This window comes from Ambystoma mexicanum, chromosome 1q (assembly GCF_040938575.1).
Source record: "Ambystoma mexicanum isolate Mex_15411 chromosome 1q, UKY_AmexF1_1, whole genome shotgun sequence".
Taxonomy (NCBI): Eukaryota; Metazoa; Chordata; class Amphibia; order Caudata; family Ambystomatidae; genus Ambystoma; species Ambystoma mexicanum.
In genome coordinates this window covers 673796218-673819026 of record NC_090922.1, presented here as the reverse complement: position 1 = coordinate 673819026, position 22809 = coordinate 673796218, and the positions used below count along the sequence as shown (strand labels likewise).

The following is a 22809-nucleotide window of genomic DNA, read 5'->3' as shown; positions in this document are numbered from 1 at the left end:
GTGGTGCACCAAGCTTTACTGTTATTGTGTGGTGCTGAGGTTTGGCCGGGGTTATCTAGTTCTCTGAGGATGGCGAATAGTTCTTTACTATCAGAATTGGCGTTGGTGATGCGCTGGTTGAACGTGTTGGCTTTATGAGCGATTATAGCCGACATATCTTTTGTTGGATGCTTCAAAGGCTAGTGCTGATTCTGGGCTATTGGTTTTTCTGTGTCTGTGTTCGAGTGATCTTTTCACGCGCCTGAGAGAAACTAGTTCTTCATCAAACCAGAAACAGGAACGTTTTTCCGGTTTACGTGTTTTTGTGGTAACAGGGGCAAGTGAGTCGATGGTTTGGGAGAGGCATTGTTGGTAACAATCCGCTAGGTAGCTTGGTTTCTTTGTATTTGGTGTGACCATGTTCAGTATGGAGCTCAGGAGCAGGGATAGATTGTCAGCCGAGAGCTTTTTAATATTTCTGGTTTCGAAGGTGTTTGGGACTAGTGGGGTCGGTACTACTAGTCTCATTTGTGAAACTGATGACAGAGTGGTCAGACCACTCTACAGGGTGGATAGAATCTCTGGTGATTTGGGAATTAAAGGTGAGAATCCAGTCCAGCGTTCTGCCTTTAGGGTGAGTGGGTTCATTAATCATCTGCACAAAATTCATGTCCGTCATAGCTGTGTGGAAGGCGGTAGCTTCCGTGTCAGAGAGGTCTCCGAATCCTAAATTAATATCCCCTAGGATGACACATTTAGTTTTGGGCTTGATGATGGGTGTGAGCAATAGTGGGATGTCTAGGCTAGGGTGTGTGTTTTTATTAGGAGATCTATATACCACTAAGAAATGTGTGGTGGTTTTAGGGTTGGACGTGAATTTGACTAACAGGAGTTCATAGCCCTGTATTTGTTCCAATGGGCATGCTCTATATTGTAACGCGGTTCTGGCTATTATGGCAACTCCTCCTCCTCCTTGGATGTTGTTTCTGTCTGTTCTAAGGATACGGTATCCTTGTGGGATGGCAATGGTCAGTAGTGGAACTGCAGCTGGGTCTAACCAGGTTTCTGTGATCGCTAGCATATAAAGTTGTTGATCTATGATGAGGTCATGGATTTCTATGGCGTGAGCTCCGAGTGATCGGGCATTGATAAGTGCGCCTTTTATATTGTGAGCGAGGACCTGTGGTGGTGTGGTTTTAGGATTATGGCACTGTGTAGGGCTGTTTAACTTAGTAGTAGGTTTGCTTTGTTGATGGGGGTGGGTAATGCTTTGGCAGTCAATGGGCGAAGTAGTTCTTGAGATTGGCCTAATTGTGGTTCTATTGGGCTTAGTCGTTGGTCTTTGGTAGTTGGCACTAGTTCTGACTCGGGAGTCTGTTGAGTCTGGTGGTGCCGAATGATGGTATGGTTTTGTTGTTGGTCCTAGAGTCAGGGGGGGTTGTAGTGAGGTGGTGGGTCAAACTCGGGCTGGTGTGGTTTGATGGGGTGATGATCATGGTCCTGTCGTTATGGTTGTGAACAGTGGTGGAGGGGAGAGGGGCTAGGGAGGGCAGGAAGTGGGGGGACATGGTACTGGGTGGTGCCGCTGGCATCCTAGCCTTGCTAACCCATTATTGACTTTGATGAAGTGGCCTCCTGTGCAGGGCATGGAGTGGGGCATTATGCAGAACAGGAACATTATAACGATAGGATTGTTAACATTCTGGCTATGGATGAGGGGTCGGATAGTGGTGGTGCGCGCTGGCAGGCAGGCTGGGCAGCTTGTGGTGGTTAGGTTGTAGGAGAGACCAGCTAAAACAGCTTGCCCCGCAGGTAATATTTAATCATAGGAGGCAGCAGTTAACCGACTTTACCCGCAATCAATATTAACTCATGAGAAACAGCCGTTAAATTGGCTTTCTCAGCAAGCGCAATTGAATGTAAGGCAATATTTGCTAAAGGTAAATTCTCAGCAATGGGCTTGTTTGACGTAAATACAGTAGGCAACTAGCACATAACAAATGATAATGTTAGGGAGAATTCTCTGTATAGGCTAATTTACCAAACCTAGTGTGTCCCCCAGCAGCTTTGCTGGATTTTTGAGGGTTTAATTTTTTCTCCTGCTAAGAGTGAGACTCTTTTTCTCCCACTCTTAGACATGATTTGAGAATGTCCTTTGACTTTGTAATGTGTTTTATGGGCTATGGGGTCTTTTACTCCATAGGGCTTCATGTGTTTTTGGTAAGTGTGTTACACAGCACCCTCAGTGCAGTAACACAGGGGTGTCATAGTGACCCCCAAACACAGACTCCATACCCTGGGACTGACTACTGTCTCGCAGGGAATGTAAAGTCACCATTGACTTGACTAGTCTTAATTGGGAACAGAACCAGTACAAGCCATCATATTGTGGAAGTACTGGTAGGGGTAATTAGATTGCCCCTGGGTCTGTTTTTCGAGGGGGCACTGTGCAGTCCCCCCCCTTGTCGAGTTTCTGGCTGGTGGCAGTGGTTACCACGCGAAATATTCCACCGGAATATTTACTATGGAATTTTCCCATTCATTTTAAACGCACCACTTTTTGGTGCAATGTTAAAGATACCGCCGGGTTATTTATTTAATATTTATTCCCCGGTTGGGTCTTTGTCAGGACTCGGTTTTAAAATGGCGTTTGTGTTCGCCTTTGTAACTCCAACCAAAGTCGAGCCCTTTGTTCCACTTTTGGCAGGCTTCTGCAGAGGCTGCGCGGAGGAGGAAAAAACATTTCTTCACTGTTGCATTTATTTGTGGTTCTAAGGTTAGGGTGTTGTCCATCAGGACTCCTAGATCTTTTTACTACCTTAGATGGGGTCGGTGTGGTTCCCATTTTCGTTGGCCACGGGATGGCGGTTTTGTTCTCTTGGTCTTTGGTTATGATCATGATTTCTGTCTTTCCTGGGTTGATTTTCAGGTTGCTGGCATTCATCCAGTTGAGGACTTCTTTCAGACAGTCAATTAGAGCTGAATGATCTGCTTCGGTGTCTTTGATTTTGTAGATGATTTGAGTGTCATCAGCGTAGTTGTAGCAAGTAATGTTGTATTTTTTGAAGATTCTGATGAACGGAGTCTGGTAGAGGTTGAAGTATAGTGGCGAATGTGAGGATCCTTGTGGCACGCCACAGTTGTTAACTCTTGGAGTGGATTTGAAGGGTTTAATCCATACGGTTTCTGTTCTGTCTGTTAGGAATGATTTAGTCCAGAGTAGTGCTGTGTCTGCTATGCCTGTGTCTTATAGTCTTTTGGTCAGGGTGTCATGGCTAACTCTGTCAAAGGCTTCAGAGAGGTCTAGCAGAATAAGGGCTGAGGTTGTGTTAGAGTCTGCGTTCGTTTTTAGGTCGTCCCAGATGGATAGTAGTCCAGTTTCGGTTCCTCTTTCTGGTCTGAAGCAGACTTGAGCTTGGTCTAGCAGGTGGTGTTTTTCTACGTGTTCTTGGGTAACTTTATAAACATAGGTTTCCAGGAGTTTTGCCGGGTAGGGAATGTTTGAGATCGGCCTGTAGTTGGAGCGGTCTTCTACGTTGCTACTGGTGTTTTTTCGAAGTGGCTTGCTATATGCTGTTTTGAAGATCCTTGGTACGGACCCTGTTGCTAATGATCGATTTAGAAGGTTTCTGTAATATTCTGCTGGCGTTCCTTGTGCAAAGATTGATTTGTAGATGTCCGGGGGACAAGGATCCATGGGTGATCCAGCTTTCTTGCTGCGTTTTACCAGCATTGCGAATGCCTCAGCTGATATTTGAGGATAATTTTTGAGTTGGTTATGTGGCTCTGTGTTTGGTTCGTTTGGTTGTATGTTGTGGTTGGTTGGTCTCTTTTTGTATGGTTTCTCGGATGTCATTGATTTTTTTTTTTAAGTGGTCTGCCAGGTCATTGCATAGTTTCTCTGAGGGGTTTGGGGTGTTATCGCAGCCTGGTGGGTTTCTCATCTCTTTAATGATGTTAAACATTTCTTTTTGTGTGTTGGTGGCATTGGCGATTCGGTCATCAATGCCTTCTCTTCGCCTTTTGAATTTCCTTCTTATATGCACGGATTTGTTTTTGAATAGTGTTTTTTTGTCTGGGTTGTATCCTTTCCGCCATTCCAGTTCCATCTTTTTGTTTTCCTTTTTCATGGTGTTTAATAATGCGTGAACCATTTTGCCATTGCTCTTTTTTTTTTGATGGGGTGAATGGTTTCTCTGGTGCGATCTCATCTATTGTATCTGCAGTCCATTTGTGTAGTAGTCCGCTTTCCCGTCTAGGTCAGATAGCTCTAGTTCTGTAATTGAGGGTTTTGTTAGTTACAGTTGTTCGAATAGGTTGCTTTCTTTGACGTGTTTCCAGTTTCTTTTTGTGGTGGTTGTGATCTTAGGAGGTTGGATGTATATTTGGGTAGGCATAGTGATCACGAATGGAATGGTGAGGTGGCCGCTCCACAGTATTTGTATTGGTGGTGCCGTGGTGATGAGGTTTTCATTGGTGAAAATTGCGTCGAGGGTGTGTCCTGCCGAGTGCGTTGCCCCTTTCACTAGTTGTCATAGTTTCATGGTAGCAAGCTGTTCAGTCAGTGAGTTATGGGAGTTGACGGGATTGTCTTCAATCCAGATGTTGATGTCCCACAGGATGATTAGGTGTTTGTGGTTGATGGCTAAGTTGGTGATGGCTTCTATGAAGTTGTCGACGAAGGTTGCATCATATGTCGGTCGTCTATACATCAGGATGAAAGTGATGTCGGTTTTTGGGCTCGTTGTTAGGTGTACTACCATGGGTTCGCAGTTGAGGATGTTGAGTGGTTCATCCATTTTTATTCTTAGGTGTTCTTTGAATGCTATTGCGATGCCTCCTCCTTTTTTGTTTTTTTCTGTTTATTTGAAGTCAGTTGGTAGGCAGCCTTGGAGCGTGATTTTGTAGTTGTCATCCAGCCATGTTTCTGTCACGAACAGGATGTTCATGCCGTTCTTGTCGAGTAGATTGAAGATCTCTGTTGAGTGTTTTGACATGGATTTTGCGTTTATTAGATTGCAGTGGAGTTTGGAGGCGTTGTTTGGTTTGGACTTTCTTGATGAGGTCGTCTTCTGATCAGTGTTGAGGATTCCTTCCTGGTCGATCTCTTGTTGTGCTATGGGCTTCGGGGTGTCAGCGTTTTCGAAGAGTTCCTCTGGGTTCTGTCTTGGGTTTTTTTCCTCATCGGGTTTGTCTTCTGGGAGTTGTGGTTGTCAATTGGAAGTTCCTCTTGCTTTGGTGATGTAGGGTGTTATGGCATCGGTCGTGTGTTTGTTGTTTTTTGTGTTCATCCTTCTTCTGCGTGCTTGTGTTAGGTTGGTTGGTGTTGCTGCTTCCAGCGTTGGGTTGATTTGCTGTAGTGACCAGTTGTCAGCGAAGTATGGCGTTAAGTAGAGGGATTTTTCTCTTCTCTCAGTGCTGGTTCTATTTTTGTTCCCATCTGTGGGGGTGTGTTCTGTAGTGGTCTTTCTTTGTTGCTGTTCCGGAGTGTTTGTTCTTTTTTTCCTTCTCTTGTTCTTACCCTAGAAATGGGTCGTTTGCGCGGCATTATAAGATTGAGAGGTGTTTCGTTTTTGTTTGTGATGTCCAGCTGAAATCGGCTTTGGTCAGGGTGTCTTGTGGTGTAGTAGTGGGTATGGGCTGTCCGCTACTGGTTTGCGCTTTGTCTTTGGGTGGTATTCCGGCGGTTCTATGTTATTTCGCCGCGGTATTTGTCATCGCAGGTTTTTTCATCGCCGTTTTTTTATTCTTGAAAAACTCATCTTTTTTTGGGGGGTAACCCCCCCTCCCGAATCCCCCCCTTTTCTTTTTTATTCCCTTAGAGCCACAACCATATATTTAATTTTTTAACACCCCCCCCAAAAAAAACCAAGTTTTTTTTCAAAATAAAAACGGTGATGAAAAAACAGGCGATGAAAAATACTGCAGTGAAATGCGTGAATACCATTCCGGTTAATGTTGCCGACTCGATTTGTTTGCCGTCTTGAGAGGGGATGGGGAGGGTAGTTATATAGTTGGTGTTATCGGAGTCTCACTTTGGTGAACGTCTCCTTGGACGTGGTTAAATGCGGTGAGCTGGCTATGTGGGTTTGAGACGGATATCTACTAGTTGGAAAGTGGCTTGGAGGTTGCAGCTAGGATATACGCCTTAGGAGTGTCACTTCAGTAGTTTACTGGTGGGATCCATTTCACTTTGGGGTGAGTAGGTTAGCGAAATTGTGGAGACCTGTGTAGCGGGGGAGGCGCCTATCAATGCAATCCGATTTCAAGTTTTGCAATAGGAGACAGAACCCCAGCTAGACTTGAGAGATCTGTACAGTAGGAGCAGCTAATCAATGCAAGCTAAATATCATACAGTGCAGTTTGGAGGCCCATCAATGCAATCTATGTATCATGCAGTGCAATAGGAGACAAAACCCCTGCTGGGTTTGAGAGACCTGTATAGTGGGAGAGAGGCCCATCAATGCAATCTACACATCACACAGTGCAATAAGAGACAGAACCTGAGCTAGACCCGAGAGACCTGCATAGTGGGAGGCCTTTGAGGGAAATCGGGCCCGACGCCATCAATGCAGGACACCCTACGCCGAAAAAGTTTCGGAAGTACACAGCTGTGGACATTACATGTCAAAGATGTGGAATATGTTGGAGGACACAATCCATTGGAAAAGTTAATTACATTTTGTTAGGAAAAACATTGTTGCTTTCCCACCACAGATATCTAAACATAACATGGGAACAAGTCCTTTAGTCTCCTCTGGAGGACAGGGGGGATGAGGGTCAAGTACACTGTTGCTTACTTACCCATCCACCCGGGGACACTTCCAAAGGCTATGAACCACGGGCAAGTGCATAACCGTATACAGACTTTACTGAGAAGGCAGGAGGGAGGCCAAACTACAATATGGCCACAGAACAAGCAACAATCTTGTGGCAAGTCCATTTTAGTAGCCTTATGCAGTAAACGCAAAGGTGGACACCAGAAATAATGGAAAAACAGTAAAACTGTCACTGCTCCCACAAGCTTGTCCTTAAGCACATATAAAAGTAACAAAAATTACTACGTATAAAAAGCTTGGGTTACAAATGTATCCCCATTGAACGGTACTGGATTCCCAGTACAGATAGTGTGAAAGACTGATCAGTATCCCCATAAAAGTGAGCAACAGAAAGTTTACTTCCCTTCAAAAGTCAGGACTGGGAGACCACTAGAGGCACAGATAAAATGGCAATGTGAGCTGCAAGCTCTCGAAAATCATGCTGTAAAAAGGGCATTGCCGCACTCACATGGCAAGCTCCCGAAAATGATGCTGTAACAAGGGCATTGCTGCACCGATACATGCCTTGTATGGTACCCCGTCCCCGACTACAGGCAACGATCCTCAAATTAAATATTTTATTTATATCACGCTCATAGACAAGTATTTCAGGGCGCAACCAGGCAAAAGGAAGGTGAACAACGGAGAACAAAAAGAAAACAGCGGTCTTACTAGGCCCAGTGACATTTAAGAAAGTGCAAGTGCATGGAAAAGGGAAGATGGGAAAAGTGCCTGGAAGGGGAGCATTGGGGGGGTTGTAGTGGAAAGTGTGGAACAGAGGAGAGAACAGAATAAATAAGTAAATAAATAAGGGCAATAAACCATGTTAGTGCGGCCAGCAAGTGGCAGGTGAAAGTTGGTTAGATAAGGGATATCTGATAAGTGCAGAAGAGATGTTGGGAGTAGACTGTATGGGTACAGCTACAGAACCCCAGTGCAGGGGGTGGCCTGGAGGCAGTGCAGCAGGGTGAGCAGGTACCTGGGCCCGAATGACAGAGGGTGGCCAGGTGCACGATGCCAAGAGAGGAAATGGATCAACAGGGGAACAGAGGGGCAAAGGCAGAGGCAAAGGGGAAGGACTGGAGGTGCTTCCGGAACCGGAGTGGACAGTGCGGCCCAGAGGCGCCCATGAGAGCACACAAGGCTTGAATGGGAAGGAGCAGGATGCACCACGAGCTGGGCCTGGAAGGCTGCCTGAGCAGAGGTCCATCAACCGTAAGTGTAGTGGTGGAGGAGCAGAGGTGGCTTTCTCACTGAAGATGGTGAGAGGCTAATTGGCAAGAGAAGCGTGCCACCACTTTCTTTGCTATTACAAAGAGCGTCGTTCTGATGGCCTGTGAGGGGACGCCCCGGAGGAAGGAGGGGCGGCGTAGCAGCGGCTGTGTGCCAGAGGTTCCCAGAGTCTCTGGGCAGAGGCATTCTCGAACAGGGAAGCCCTGAGGGAGACCCCCCAGGTCCTGTGTGGCTTACAATTGGGTGAAGGTGGTACCTGAAGTTGGCCCACCACTTGGCTGCCGCTGTTGAGCTGCATTTGGGCCCCGGTATTGAGGGATGATTTCAACAAGACCCTGACATTTTTGGGATGGTACACAGCATGTTTGGATAAAGCAGGACAGGTGTGGCATAAAGGGCAACTACAGGAACGTCTTAATATAGGTCAAATATCAGTCTTTCGCTATGTGCAGCTAAAAGGGGCGCGGTTACGGATCCAAGATGGGGCAATTTGCAGATGGAACGGACTTCCTTTGAGAGGATTTTGATTCAGAAGAATGGGTCTAAGGGTTTCGTTGACTAGCCTTTACAAAGAACTGTTAACTGCTGAGCTTCACGAGGAAAACAGAGCTAGGACAAATTGGGGAAAAGATCTCAGGAGGGTTATTTCGGACTAATTGGGGGACGTTCGGAGTCGCAAGGGGTTTCAACCACTGTTTCACTGTAATATAGGTGGGAGGCCACCACCCCCTTACTAAATTGACAAAGATGTACCAGGGGTTAATCCACAGTGCTGGAAATGTGGTGCAGGGAAGGCAGACTACCGGCACATGTGGTGGTTGTGTGTGGAGATACAGAGGCTTTCTCTTAGATCCAGGAGCGGGATAGGGTCTCTAGGCTTCACTGCCCGTTAGCACTACTGGAGGTGGAGGAAAAGGATAGGGAAAGGCCTGGGCCTTGATTATATGACCCAAACGTTATTAGTGGCAGCTAGGAGTTGAGTTGTGTTGCACAACAGTGGAAAAGATCTGCAGTGCTCACAACAACAGAATGGTTACTGAAGGCGAGGGAAATGTACTCCATGGAATATCTTACTCACTTGTTGGACAAACCAAGGCTAATTTGGAGATAAAGCGGATCACTTTGTTTGACAAATATGGAAGATAGACATGTGTGTGCATTGCTGCAATGCACTTTGCTCAGCTTTGTAAAAAAAAACGCATGGCCTAGGGAAGGGGCCTATGGCAGGTGATCAGCATCATTATTGTGAAAGGTTATGGCCTACACTGTTTGATGATCGATTAAAATGTCTGCGGTTCTCGTGCTATAAGGAAATTGCAATAACATTTTAATTTTGGGGGTGAACCAAATAAAATCAGGACTGGGGTTCCATAGGCAACTATTGAGGGAAAGTTGCCAACCTTTCCTAACACTTAAGACCAGCCCTGAGATTGGATGGTGCCCAGCACCCACCGTAGAGCTTTTAGTTCAAAACTTCTCCGGTAGGTATGTGATTGGACGATGCCAGTGGTTATGATTAAGAGTTCCAAAACGTTTAGGAAAGTTCAGGTAAGTAACTATCTCAATCCCGTTACACTAGAAAAGGCCCAGGAGGAGAACTTGAATAGACCACCACCTATAGAAGTCAGGAAAGAGATAGGGACAGGATTTTACACCCATGTAACCCTATGGAGGGGGAAAGGGGCGAAACAGGTATGTTAATTTTCCTTCCTAACTCTGATATTTCGAGAGACCATTTCAGAGGTTGCACATTTCATTGGGGACAAGTCCTTCGGTGGTTGGTGCGGTCAAGGAAGGCTCAGAGGTTGGGCTGCGGGTGCAGAAGTCTGCTTCGGGCACAGGATTTAGTCAGTCGTGGTACCTCAACTACAGTTCCAGGAACTGCCCAGCTGATCACCCTTGCACCGAAAAGGAGAAGACTTCTGCAGAGCAGGCGACCCCAGGAGACCTCCAGGGACCAAAGACGTGGGTTGCAACGGAAGTCATCATGATCAAGCAGTGACAGGTGATCTTCTGTTAGCAAACAAGCAGGCCTGTCTGGCTTTCAGTAAGACTAGAAGGCTGAAAATCCATGAGCTGGCGTCTTGTAGCACAAGTTGAAGATCCTCAAAGTCACTATGATGCACTTGGAACGGGGCTGACTGCAGAGGGGTAGCCAGGAGAGAGCAGGTTAGTCCAAGGACACTTCCAAAGGCTCATCAGGCATGGATTCTCAAGCAGGGGTTGAGACTGGTGTTCCCAAAGGTTCAGGGGTTGAAGCACTGATCATTGCTTTCTTGAGATCAGGACAGAGGAGCAGGGCATTTTTCAGAATTTAGCTGGAGGCGATGCTGGTCAGCAGTCGTTCTCGGGTTGTCAGCAGGCTGCACACCTCTTCAAAGGGCTCTGGGCTCCAACGATCATCTGTCCTCTAAAGGTTTGGACTGGAACCGCACTCAGGTCAACCAATGGCAATGACCTGCACCATACAAGCTCGCAGTGGCTATACAATATTAGGATAGCAACTGGCCAAACATTCTGTCCAGCAACGGACATTCAGAGACTCAGATGTGGACTGGGGCAAAACAGTCTAGGGCAATTCCAGACCAGAGAATGCAGGATGAGACCAGCGAAAATCTCATGTCACGTCCATTTTTAGAGTATGTGGTACTCCATCTCATTATGTGGTAAAATGCAAAAGTGCACAAGTATAAAAAAAGCCAAAAACACAGTAGAAAAATATCCTTTACCACCAGTCCATCCAGTACACATTGCATTTGTAACCACAAAGTTCCAAAAGAAAAATATTATGAAGGATACAAAAAGTATCCTAATCGCACTTCACCTTAGTGTGATGTGTGCAGCAATACAAATATAAGAACTCCACTAAGGGAGACAGTCTCCTAGTACTGATAGTCTTAGGGACTAATCAGTTTCCCCATAAACATGAGCACAACGCAAGGGAAGTAAAGTCAGGTCAGCAGTCAAATCAAGCTAAAACAAAGATTGTCCCACAGAAGTGTATTGAAGTACAGCAGCAAAAGAAAAATCTTTCCTAGCAGCCTAACTTGTCTGATCCAGCCGTCACAAGCCGGTTGTCCAGGTAAGGGTATATGTAGCTGACCCAGATGATGGCTCCAATGGGAATCCGCCACCTTGAATACGATCCTTGTGAATGTACTAAGGCCAAAGGGAAGCACCCTTTAACTGAAGGTACAAGGGACACATGGAGATCCTCTGGTACTTGCAATGCGGAGGTCAAATGGGGATATGTATGTAGGCATCCTACAGGTTTACCGTGCAGATCCAATCTCCCTTCTACAGAGGGGCCTAATATACAGGGGGAGGGCATTAGGGGGTTACCATAATGAATTGCTCAGTGAGAAAACATCACTGGTGGAGAAACATTACTACTCCCCCACACCACTGCTCACTCCTCCACCATTTTATCCTCCACTATATTATCCTCCATTCTACTTTTACTCTTTCACCCACTTCTAACTCAAACACCCCTCTTACACTCACTTCCTACTCTTTTTCCTAACCACAAGCATACTCACAATGTAGTACCACTTTCACTCCCTAACCAATACCTTATCTCAAAATCACCTCTGCACTCCTGCTCTTTCCTCCATCCTGCTGGTCTCTTGGTCTTCCACCTCCTCTTCTGACCTCACCCAAATAGCACACTACTTCCCGTTGTCCTCTTTATACTCCCCTTGCCCATTCCTCCATTGGGTCCCTGACCATTTTGGCCCAGTTGTCCTTACTCAGGATGTGCTAAAGGAAGCAGAGAATACAGGCAGCAGGATAAGCCCCACCCACTTACTTCCCACAGGCCCACCACGGAATGGCAATGGCTGACCAGGAAGGTGACTGTCCTCGTTCATGTAAGGGGGCCTTGTTCCTCGCGTCCCCAATATAAATCCAATGGTTGTAAGGGTTTGTGACTGCGAGCGTTTGCTGTGCTTGGCATGGCTTCTATGTACGCAGCAAAGGGCTGATGTGGCGGTTGGTCTGAGGCATGGTGCGAGACAAAGCTGTACTGGCACAAAGGGAGAGCATTAACTGAACCCCCTCAGGAGTAGGACTGGCTTTGGACTCCTGCATAGTAGGTCTCAAAACCCTGGCAGAAGGATTTCCATCCCCTCTTGACAAGGTACTGGCTTTGACACAAGATGCTTGCCAGCTCTTTTGCAATCAGGTTTTTCACAAACCTGTTTTCAAACCGCAATGCAACCGATAGACATGGCTGCTGTCAGGTACATCAACAAACTGGGGGGAGGGGGTTCACTCCCGCCCTCTGGCAGACCTAAAGAAGAACTTTTGGGATTTTTGCCTTTGGTTCAGCATCCAAGTTTAGGCCAAACACTTGGCAGGTTCCATGTATCTGGTGGCCAACTGGTGCTACCCTAAGTGGGTCGACTAACGGGATTGGAAACTTCATCGATATCTGATCCTTAGGCTTAAAGGGCTGTGGGTGCCTTTCCAGTTGGATCTGTTCTTGTCCCATTTGAACACACATACTGCCCTGGAGACTGGGTCCTTGCGCAACAACGCTTTTCCTCAATCATCCCCGGTAGCAAGCACCCTCCGCTAGAAAAAATTACAGGGCACAAGGCTGGCATTGGTGACTCAGTTCTGGCAGCCACAGCCATGGCACCCATTGGCCCTGGAAAGGACTGTGGAAGCCCAGATTCTGCTCCCCTGGTTTACAGACTTGTTACTGGACCCTTTTCTTTGGCCTCATCCCATGGACCTCGACGGGACCCTACAGCGGATGACCTGGCTGTTTTCAGGGAACATGGGTCCTGAGGGCATTTCAGATAGGGCTTTGTTGATCATCAAGCAATCTTGGCAAGCACTACAGTCGAGGCATATGAGGCAGCTTGGAGGGTCTGGGCTGGGCTGGGCTGTGCTGCTGCATATGCTGCATACAGAAGTGTTTTGATCCCTCCCAGGTGTAATTCATTTGGGTGGTAGATTTTTTTGGCACACTCCCAATTGTTTTATCGTACTGTCAATACTTGCAGGTTGGATATTTCAGGTAGTCATGCTCTTAGGGACATCAGGATTTCTCAACCCTCCCCTCTTCTCTAAAATATACCAGTCTGAGATGTTAATTGTTTTGTCTTTATTTAAGAAAAGGACCAAAGAAATCGTGTCAATCCCTTCAGGCACTTTTGGCCAAATTGCTTCGGTTGATATAGGTCTCAATTAGAAGGGCGGTAGAAGTCAGGGCTTTGGATTTATCTGCAAAAATGTTCTTGCCAGATGATGTTAAGTTCCATGTTGACCGTAGAACGAGGGGCTGCGCAGTTATTGAATTTGGCTTTGTGGATTTATCTAAGCTATGTAATTTCAGTCTATGCAGTGGTCCAAGTGTACGAAAAGAAGTAGAGGAACTATGTTCGCTGGTAGTCCTCCCCCGCTCCTTCAGAAAACCCCATCATCACGACCCGTTCCAAACGCAATACAAACCCCATAAACCTGGTCCACCGTTCCTCCATGCCACTGCCACCACTCAAAGGCTGAAAGAAACAGTGAAAGAAAACAAAATGCATTTTTAAAATCCCCATTACCTTTATTCATTGTCCCCAAAGTAAGCAGATTTACGCACACTCCCTTTCTAATACCCACTATTTCCACCTCTCAAGGGGCATGCTAAAGATTAAAGCCATCTACCCATTAATTGCACGTACAGCTAAGCCTGCCGTATTTTCAGGTTAAGTTGCTTAAATGCAAAAGTAACAATCTGATTACTGTGGGAGCAGGGCTTTAAATGGGACTTGGGAATGGGCTTTAGCCCAAGCAGGCCAATGAAAAATAACACAAGCAGTTCTATGATCACGCAACGCGATGGGAGCTTGGAGCTGATCCAGCAGGTCCCAGGTTCGAATCCCCAGAATGGCAAAAACAAATGTGCATGCTGTTTCAGTAACGGCTCACTGTTATTTTAAATCTAAACCATTCCAGAACGGTTTATTTTTAAAAGTATAGGAACGGTAAAGTAGAGGTGCACTGCTACGGCCTGCTTCAACCACTGAGCTTGTGTGTTCTTACGAAGCCACGTCAGCTGGCTTAAGTTTCACTTTTCACCTCCTTCCACAAACCTTTCCTCCCAGTGTCTTCTCCCACTTAGACCACAGATGAGTCTGTTGGGTTATGATGAGGTTTCCATCTTTGGGGCCCATTCAGCTAGATGTGTAATGGATTCCAAGGTGTGTTGGTCAGGCTGACTGGCCCAATGATATGACGTTTCATAGGTGTTAGGCAGAAACCTGTGCAGTTCCCTCTGGGACCACTGCAAAAGATTTAAGACTACAGGTGTTTGGCAGTAAACCCACTTGGTAGCAGTCTGACCCACACAGATTCACTTGGTAGCTGTGGCTGAGCAGTCAGACTTCCCTCAAGAAGAGTTAGGCAGTATACAGAGTATTCACAATAGGTCAAGAGAACACAATAGAACAAGTAAACACTGACCAGGGCTTGGTGTAAAAGAGATATAATTATTTATTTAAAACCACATCTAGAAAAACACACAGGCACCAATAGTAAGCAATTCAAAAACACGGTCACTAAAAGATACACACTCCCATAAAAGAATTAGACAAGTCTTAAGTAAAGCCCCACTTATATTCAGACAGTGGTGAGCGCTTAACGTAGATGGCACTCTAATAGTTCGTTTTTAAAAGGGAGAGAAAAGCAGAGAACAAGTTGAAACAGATCCCAACACTTTTACAAGAACATAACAAGAGAGGAAGGCAAAGTAAAACCGTTAAGTTAGAGTCCAATAGGCCGGATCCACTTTCAGGGGATCAAACGAAAAGTGTCCAAGGTCACACGGTTGCAGAGCACAAAAGTCTTATAATGGTTCCAAAAGGAGTTGGACCAAAGAAAGGGACCAGTTAGAGGGTCAAGGCGGCCAGCCCAGTCCAGAAGGTTAAGGAGTTATTACCTTGTAGCAATCTTTAGAAAGGGAGGCCTGGCAGACACGGTACCTTAAAGTGGTGAGAAGACTCCAGCGGGGGCAGTTGTTCCTGGCAGCGGATGCAAGTCGGTGCTTCGTCCGGGGGAAGAGAGGATCTCGTCGTGGAGGAAGACAGGAGTCCGTTGCACTGCCAGGGAAGAAACCAGCCGCGGAGTTTCTCAGGTACAAGGAGCGGTCCGTTGATTCGTGGTTCAGTGGTAAGTGGCTATCCGGCCGCCGGGGTGCTTGGCACGGGCAGTTCGACCACAAACCGGTCTGAGGTGCGAAGAAGGAAGGTAAAAACTGGTTGTGCCCACCAGTCAGGGGAAGAAGCCTCTCCAGCCGGGAGATGATCTCTGTCGTCGGGCAGTGGTGAGTCGGTTCCGCAGGGCTCCACCGGTGGTGTTGTCGTGGTAGGTCGGCTCAGCTTCTCCCTCGTCGGATTCCCAGGTCCTGTGGCGACTTCTGAAGTTCCAGTCCCCAAAGCCCTGCTTTTATGCAGCATACCCCCATTCACTCAGCCTAGCTGTCAATCAAACATGCTAAGTTGTGGGCCGGCCGGCTCACCACTTGGGCCAATCACACAAGAGTAACCAAGGTAACTCAGTCCAGGGTGCCTAAACCCCCTCCCACACCCCCTGTGGTACCCAGACACAGTGGCACCACTTTTGGAGGCTTCTGTGGAGAAGCCCGCCAAAAAGTGGAACAAAGGGCTCGACTTGAGTTGGAGTCACAGAAGAGAACACAAAAGCCATTTTAGAATCGAGTCCTGGCAAAAAATACCAACCGGCGAATTAATATTAAATAAACTGGCGGTATGTTCGAGGCTATGAGAATTAAATAATTAAAGTTGGTAGCCTCGAACAATGGGAAAATCCCATAGGAAAATATTTGCGGTCGAATATAAAAAGTAGTTTCCACTGCCACCAGCCAAAACTCGATCAGGGGGGACGGAGACGTGCCCCCTCGACTAACAGACCCCGGGGGCAATCGAATTGCCCCGACCAGTACGTCCACAATATGATGGTTTGTACTGGTTTCTGTTAATAATTTGGGACTAGTAAAGCCAATGGTGACTTTACATGCCCTGGGAGACAGTAGTCAGTCCCAGGGTATGGAGTCTATGGTGGAGGGTCACTATGACACCCCTGTGTTACTGCACGGAGGGTGCTGTGTAACACACATAATAAAAACACATGAGAGTAAAGGACCCCATAGCCCATAAAACACATTAACAGTCAAAGGAACACCATATATCGTGTCCAAGAGTGGGAGAAAGAGAGTCTCACTCTTGGCAGGAGGAAAAAAACAAACTCCAGAAATCCAGCAAAGCTGCTGGGGGACTCACTAGGTTAGGAAATTCAGCCTAAACAGAGAATTCTCCCTAACACTAGGTTCTATTGTAAACCCACTATGCATGCTTCTAGGTCTACCCTGGAAGGGCAATAAAGGTGCATGATAGGAAGCCTCTTTGTCATACGATCAAATTGTGAGTTTCCCTAGCTAGACACAGAGAAGTTATAGCCACACAGGAAAAAGGGGATTGGCTTGAGAGGTGTGATCAATACGGAAGATGGTAGTGTGGGAGTAGCAGTGTGATTTTCTTATTGCCAACTGAAAAGACTAAGCACAATACTCGTCTCCATGCCATTAATAAATTCCAAACTCTCAAAAGCTATGAATAATCGACATAAGAGAACCAAAGACGGGTTCATCACAGGGATATGATAGTTGGTTTAACAGAGAATTGACGAGTAAAATCCAATGAGAATGGACAAAGGCAATGTCTAACTTTTCAAAGGTTAAGTTATTTATACAAAAAAAGAAGCAAATTAAAATGAAATGTAAGTTAAATGTAATGACACTTGTAGTGCACAAGGTACGGTGCAATACATTTTGAATTCAGACACAAATATCAAGCAGCAGGAAAAAAGAATCATGGGAGAGAAACAAATAGTTGAGAAAAGGTATGATTTTCTGCAACCCTTAGGAATACAAAGGAAAACGGACTAAAACATTGCTTAATACAACATACTGGCTATAAATATAATTTGAATTAATCCAACAAGGCATGAAGAAATGAAAGAAGCTAAAGTCTCGATTGCCACAGTGAAATGTCTCATGAGATGTACATAGTTCCATTGTAATTATCTTTTCAAACTACTAGCACCATTTTGCAAATGATATGCACACAGAAATCAGATGAAAACCGGCAGTAACTGGGTGTGATGAGGTGATTGCCATATCAGCAAGTCAATACACCGAGATAAATTAATAAATGTTAACTACTCACAAAGCTGCTGGACCACTGCAAGAACTCTTTACGACGGTCGTATCGAAACACAAGAAAGTTCAGCACACCACTTAGGCAATAACTAGTTCTCTTCCCCTCTAAAATGGAAAAGCATCGTTAGGGTTTCATTTTCTAACAATGAAGATGCACTTCCTATTTGTGTACATAACAGGTTACTGAAAAACAGTTTAAAGCAGAGTCTTCAGAAAATACAGAATACATTTCACACGTATATGCTTAATGACAAAACTTTAGACTGGGTTACGATACACCGATTTATCGTAAACAAACTATGAAATTGAGGCAACGTGGAAAGTAACGAGAGACTTAACTGGAGTCCACGCGTGGAGGTCACTCTGGATGTAATTTTTAATCTTGCTCGTCCTTGCTATGATCTCATGTATGCACTCATGGGCAGGACTCAAAGGTTCGGATTACTTCCCACACAAGTCGAATTTCATGGGTTTTTCTGCAATACATCTCATCTCTGTCTTAACTAAAGCTTTTCACTGAATTTCAAGGGTTTTGTCTATGACCGACAGGCCACACTGCAACAATCTGGATAAAAGACAATGACTCATCTCCACCTCACTGGTAAATAACTAGGTCCCTGTGACTGTGGCTAATGTCCAAATTGCACCGATAATCGGAGCCCATGGCCAGGAATAGGAAATGGCCAGGTCCCACTGACCAGAGCATTCTGCACAGCCACTGTCCATGTTGCAGAAATGTAAATAAAATTAAAAGACCATAAAACAATTTCCCCCTCACAATAACCAGATGACACTAGTTACAGCCTTTGTCCTTGGCCAATGTCTGCACTCTAACAATTTAGCTAAAAGTCTGCAGCCCATTGGCCATGGCCAATGACCACACCCTACAGCAGTTTACCATATACCTCTCTTTAGTAAACAATCCAATCCCACTGGCCAGTACTTTTACCCATTACCACTGCCCATGTTGCAACCCTTAGACTAAAAGATCGCCTGGCTCCTCTTCCTCTCCCTTTCCTTCATTCCGGGGATCCTTTTGTGCTGTATCATATTCCTGTTTAATGCGTCATGGCCTTGAATTTCCACGAGAATCGTTCCCACAGATGAGCAACATTTTCGGATTACCACAGTAATCTCAACGATTAAAAAGTCTTCTCCATCCCCACTGCCACTCTACATGTGCCTCACTGCTCATTTGTGCACCCCTCATGCCCGCACCTGTGCAAATCCCCCTGGCCATCCCTTCATACCCACGCTCATTCACATGACAGACTTTTGTTTGACCGTGTCTACTTCTTACCCCGTTGGATACCAGTGATTAGATGACAGCTATGTGCCTCAAAACGGACTTTCCAGCCCCTCCACCCCAAAATGCCCAACTACTGGGTCCTTTTCTCCCTCCCAAAACTGATGTGGAACCACCCATTTCCCACCTCTTAATATAATGGAACACTTTTCTTTACCCAGAAACCGTTCGCATCAAGCAAAACAAAGTATTTTGGCTTTTCATTTCTGAAAAGTCTGAGTGCAGCAATGCACCCTAGGAGAGATGGGTACTGGGTAAACCTGCTTATCCCCCCCAAAAAATTGTAAACTACTGGATGGGTTTACACCGAACTACGAAAGGAATTTAAGTGACTATGTGTTCCCAACTGGTTTAATGTGTGGAACAATTCCGTTGAGTGTTTTTATAAGTGCGAGTGCTCAACCAAAGCACCTTTTTCTCTATGGGAAAATGAATGGGAATAGTCTGAATAAAGTTTTTTTTCCCTTTGCTTATTAAACGTTAGACGAGTTTGCACCAAACTGTCCAATTTTGGAGGGGCCTATGCCAGACATTTCTGGAAAGATTTCATCTATATCTATCCAGCGAGTCCAAAGATATTAGCAAGAGAATTTTTGGAAAGGTTAACGCAAATTGGTTTTATATTAACAATAGGGCGATTATCCCAGCCATAATAATTGTATGCATCTTGTTTGCATAACAGCTTGTGTGTCTTTTGTATGCAGGCAGCTTCATAGATTGCATGAATGTGCATAGGAGGGTATACAAATGTAACAAACCTAAGAATGTTATTGAAGCAAGGATTTCCAAAGCTTGGATTTAAGGGTGAAACAGGAACGCACTGATGTGGAGATGAGGGGATGGGAGTAAGAAAGCAACACAATTCAGAGATTACAGAAACAAAAAGCTACTGGAGCAGCTGACATATTAGTTAGGTTAAATAAGGATAGAGGACAACAAAAGGCATTCGAAATTAAATGTGCAGAAGTGTAATTTGGAGTGCTGACATTGAACACTGCTTAAAAGGAAAAAAATAAATAAATCTAGCTAAGCACACTCAAGCAAAGGGATTGTAAAATGGGGCCGATGTTGTGTTAATTAAGAATCGATTGATACATTACATCACCTTGTATGTATATAGCTCTTTATACCATATTCGTCTAGTTTCCAAGCACTTTAATACTTGCTATCGCCCAATTTATCAACCTCAAAAGGACGCGTCTGCCTTGCAGGAATTCAAACTCGTCAAGTGCAGGGTCCCTCTACATGTGAGGTGAACGCTTAACACGTGATCTATCCCCTCTTGGGCACATGATGAGCGATATTGGTCGAAGGAAGAATCAATAAAAGGTTGGATCAAGTCAAGGACGAAGAGGTTCTGGAGGCTAATGGCAAGACCATGAAGGTTTTAATTCTTTTTTTTAGTACAACACGATCAGATATTTCAGTGAAATGATACAGGTGCTGCACCTGGGCTGAAGTTTGAGGAGTGGCGCTAGGGCCGTCCTCTCCTCCCTTGAAAGCCCGCCCAAGCGCCTGCAACCCCTGGGCTATGGTGCGCCGATAATCAGTAATCCCACCGGTCTAATCTTTGATCTTGTGCAGAGGTGGTTTCCCTGAATGCAGGCTCACTGACTCCCTCAAGCACTTACTAGCTGCCCCTACTTTACCCAGCTTACTGTTCTACAAGGAGTAGAGAAGGAACAAGTTACTGACCTGTAACTGTTGTTTTCCAGCATGGGTCTGGCATGGATTCACATGCTCATGAATATTCCCCGTCAGGCTGGGAATCCTCGTTAAAGAAAAAAAATCAGTTTCAGTTTCGTTTCTGAACTGTCTTTCTACTAATAACCAATCACTGGTCTCTGGGTCACTCTGCCCCCACCCAATGACTGCCCTCTACATAGGCCCCTCGTCTGGCAGCCATCTTCAGATTTGGTAGCACGTAAAGTGGCAGTAGGACCAAGAGAAGAGCCGTCGAGGGGTTGGAGGAAGGGTTTGCATGTGAATCCATGCCAGACCCATGCTGGAGAACAACAGTTACAGGTAAGTAACTTGTTCCTTCTCCAGCATGGGGTCTGACATGGATTCACATGCTCATGAATACAAGAATACATGGCAGTACACACATGCACAACCACAGGAGCGGGCAAGGCTCAACATTAAGCATTTCAACAACTCAACATTAAGTATCTCTTACCTCGTCACCAGGCTCACCTTCAAGCGAACAGGTTGCGCAGCACTGCCTGGCCGAATCTGGACTCCTCCCTGGAATCCCAGTCGACGCAGTAGAACCTCGTGAAGGTGTGCGTCGACCTCCATGTAGCAGCCCTGCAGCTGTCCAGCAGGGGCACACCAGAGAGGAACGCCGTAGTAGCAGCGATCACTCTGGTTGAATGTGCTCTTGGACGGCCGGGCAAAGGTCGGTCTGCCAACCGGTGACAGCCCATGATGCAGCCGGAGAGCCTTCTGGAAATGGAAGCCTCCGAGAGGGTCTTCGCTTGGTTCACAGGTCCAAAGTTCACAAACAGCTGTGATGTCTTCCGCAAACTCTTGGTGCGGTCCACGTAGAACTTCAGCGCTCTAGCCACATCCAGCGAGTGCAAAGTCCTCTCAGCCGGCGACAGGAAGAAAAACAGGCAACACCAAGGGCTTGTTGAGATGGAAGTCCGACGGCACTTTGGGCATGAAGGAGGGGCGAGTCCTCAGCACTACCCTAGTCTCGCGGAATGTCAGGTTTGGAGGTTTACAGGAGAGGGCCTGGATTTCTCCCACTCGTCATGCGGAGGTGATGGCCACAAAAAACGCGGTCTTCCACGATAGGAACTTCAGTGGTGCTGAATGGAAGGGCTCGAATGGGGGACCCATGAGCCTGGTCAGCACCACGTTGAGCTTCCACACCGGCGCTGGGGCCGGAGCCTTCACTGGTGGGAACGAGTGGAACAGTCCTTTCATGAACTCCTTCACCAGGCGGTGAGACCACAGCGACGACCGCCCCGGTGTCCTGGTGTAGTGGGAGATAACCACAAGGTGGATCTTGATGGAGGCATGTGCCAGCCCCGCCTTGGCCAGCAACAGCAAGTACGGCAGCACTTGAGGGGCCGTAATCCATAGAGGGTTGATCTTCTGTGCATGGCACCAGACAGAGAACCTCTTCCACTTATATCCATAGCACTTAAGAGTCGAGGACGCCCTGGCCTTTGCAAGTACCTCCTTGCAGTCCGCCGGGATATCATAGCCTCTGAACTCTAGTGCTGCAGGAGCCAGGCCTGCAGGTTCAGCGATCCCGGGTCGTGATGTAGGATGGCACCCCCTTCCCTGGCGAGAAGGCCCGCGTATGTCGGCAGTTTGACTGGGGGGGGGTGGGGGGGCGCTAACACGTCCTGAAGGTCCGGGAACAAGAGCTGCCTCGGCCGAAGCGGTGCGACGAGGATCATCCTGCACCGTCTGAGTTGACTGATAAGTCGCAGAAGCAGCGGCAACGGTGGGAACGCGTACAGGAACAGGCCGCCCCAGGGGAAGGAGAATGCATCGCCCATGCTCCCCGGCTGGGGAAACCTGCTGGCAAATCTCCGGCACTTAGTGTTCTCCACCGTCGCGAAGAGGTCGATCTGGGGACTGCCCCACTGTCGGAATAAGAGATCCACTTGATCCTGCCGAAGCTCCCACTCGTGGCAAGAGCGCAGCTCCCTGCTGAGTGAGTTGGCGACAGTGTTTTTCACTCCTGTCAGATGAAAAGGAACCAGGAACATCAGCTGGGTGACTGCCCAGTGCCACAAATCCTGCACTTCCTTGGATAGGGCTGTGGATCTGGTGCCCCCCTGCTTCCGGATGTAGAACATCGTGGTGGTGTTGTTGGTGAAGATCCGTACCACTTTGCCCTTGAGGGATGGAAGGAAAGACCTGAGGGCCCAGAACAAGGCCCAGAGCTCCAGGACGTTGATGTGCAGGGACCTCTCCTCTGGGAGCAAAAGGCCTCTTGCGTGGAGATCTCTGGTGTGTGCTCCCCATCCCTCCAGGGAGGCGTCCGCCGTCACCGTTTCCTGGTGCGTTGGGGTCTGGAAGTCCATGCCCGCCGCGAGATGCGCGCGGGTGCCCCACCACCGGATCGCATGACGGAAAGTCTCATTGGGGGCGGATCTTGTCCTCGAAGCTCCCCGCCACTTGCATCCAATGGGCGTCAAGGAACTCCTGCAGTGCTTGTGACATCATGCCGAGCAGGGACTTGAGGGACCTCACCCTGGCCACTTCCATGTTCA

At 46.8% G+C, this 22809-nt stretch overlaps 1 protein-coding gene across 1 annotated transcript in view; it reads right to left on the bottom strand.

The window, feature by feature from the left end:
* Positions 1-22809, bottom strand: part of LOC138535220 (kinetochore protein Nuf2-A-like) — a 528523-nt gene that overhangs the window by 363050 nt on the left and 142664 nt on the right. The window contains exon 6 of the mRNA XM_069641278.1: positions 17273-17370. Coding sequence (XP_069497379.1) covers positions 17273-17370 — 98 coding nt within the window. The remainder of the gene's footprint in view (positions 1-17272; positions 17371-22809) is intronic.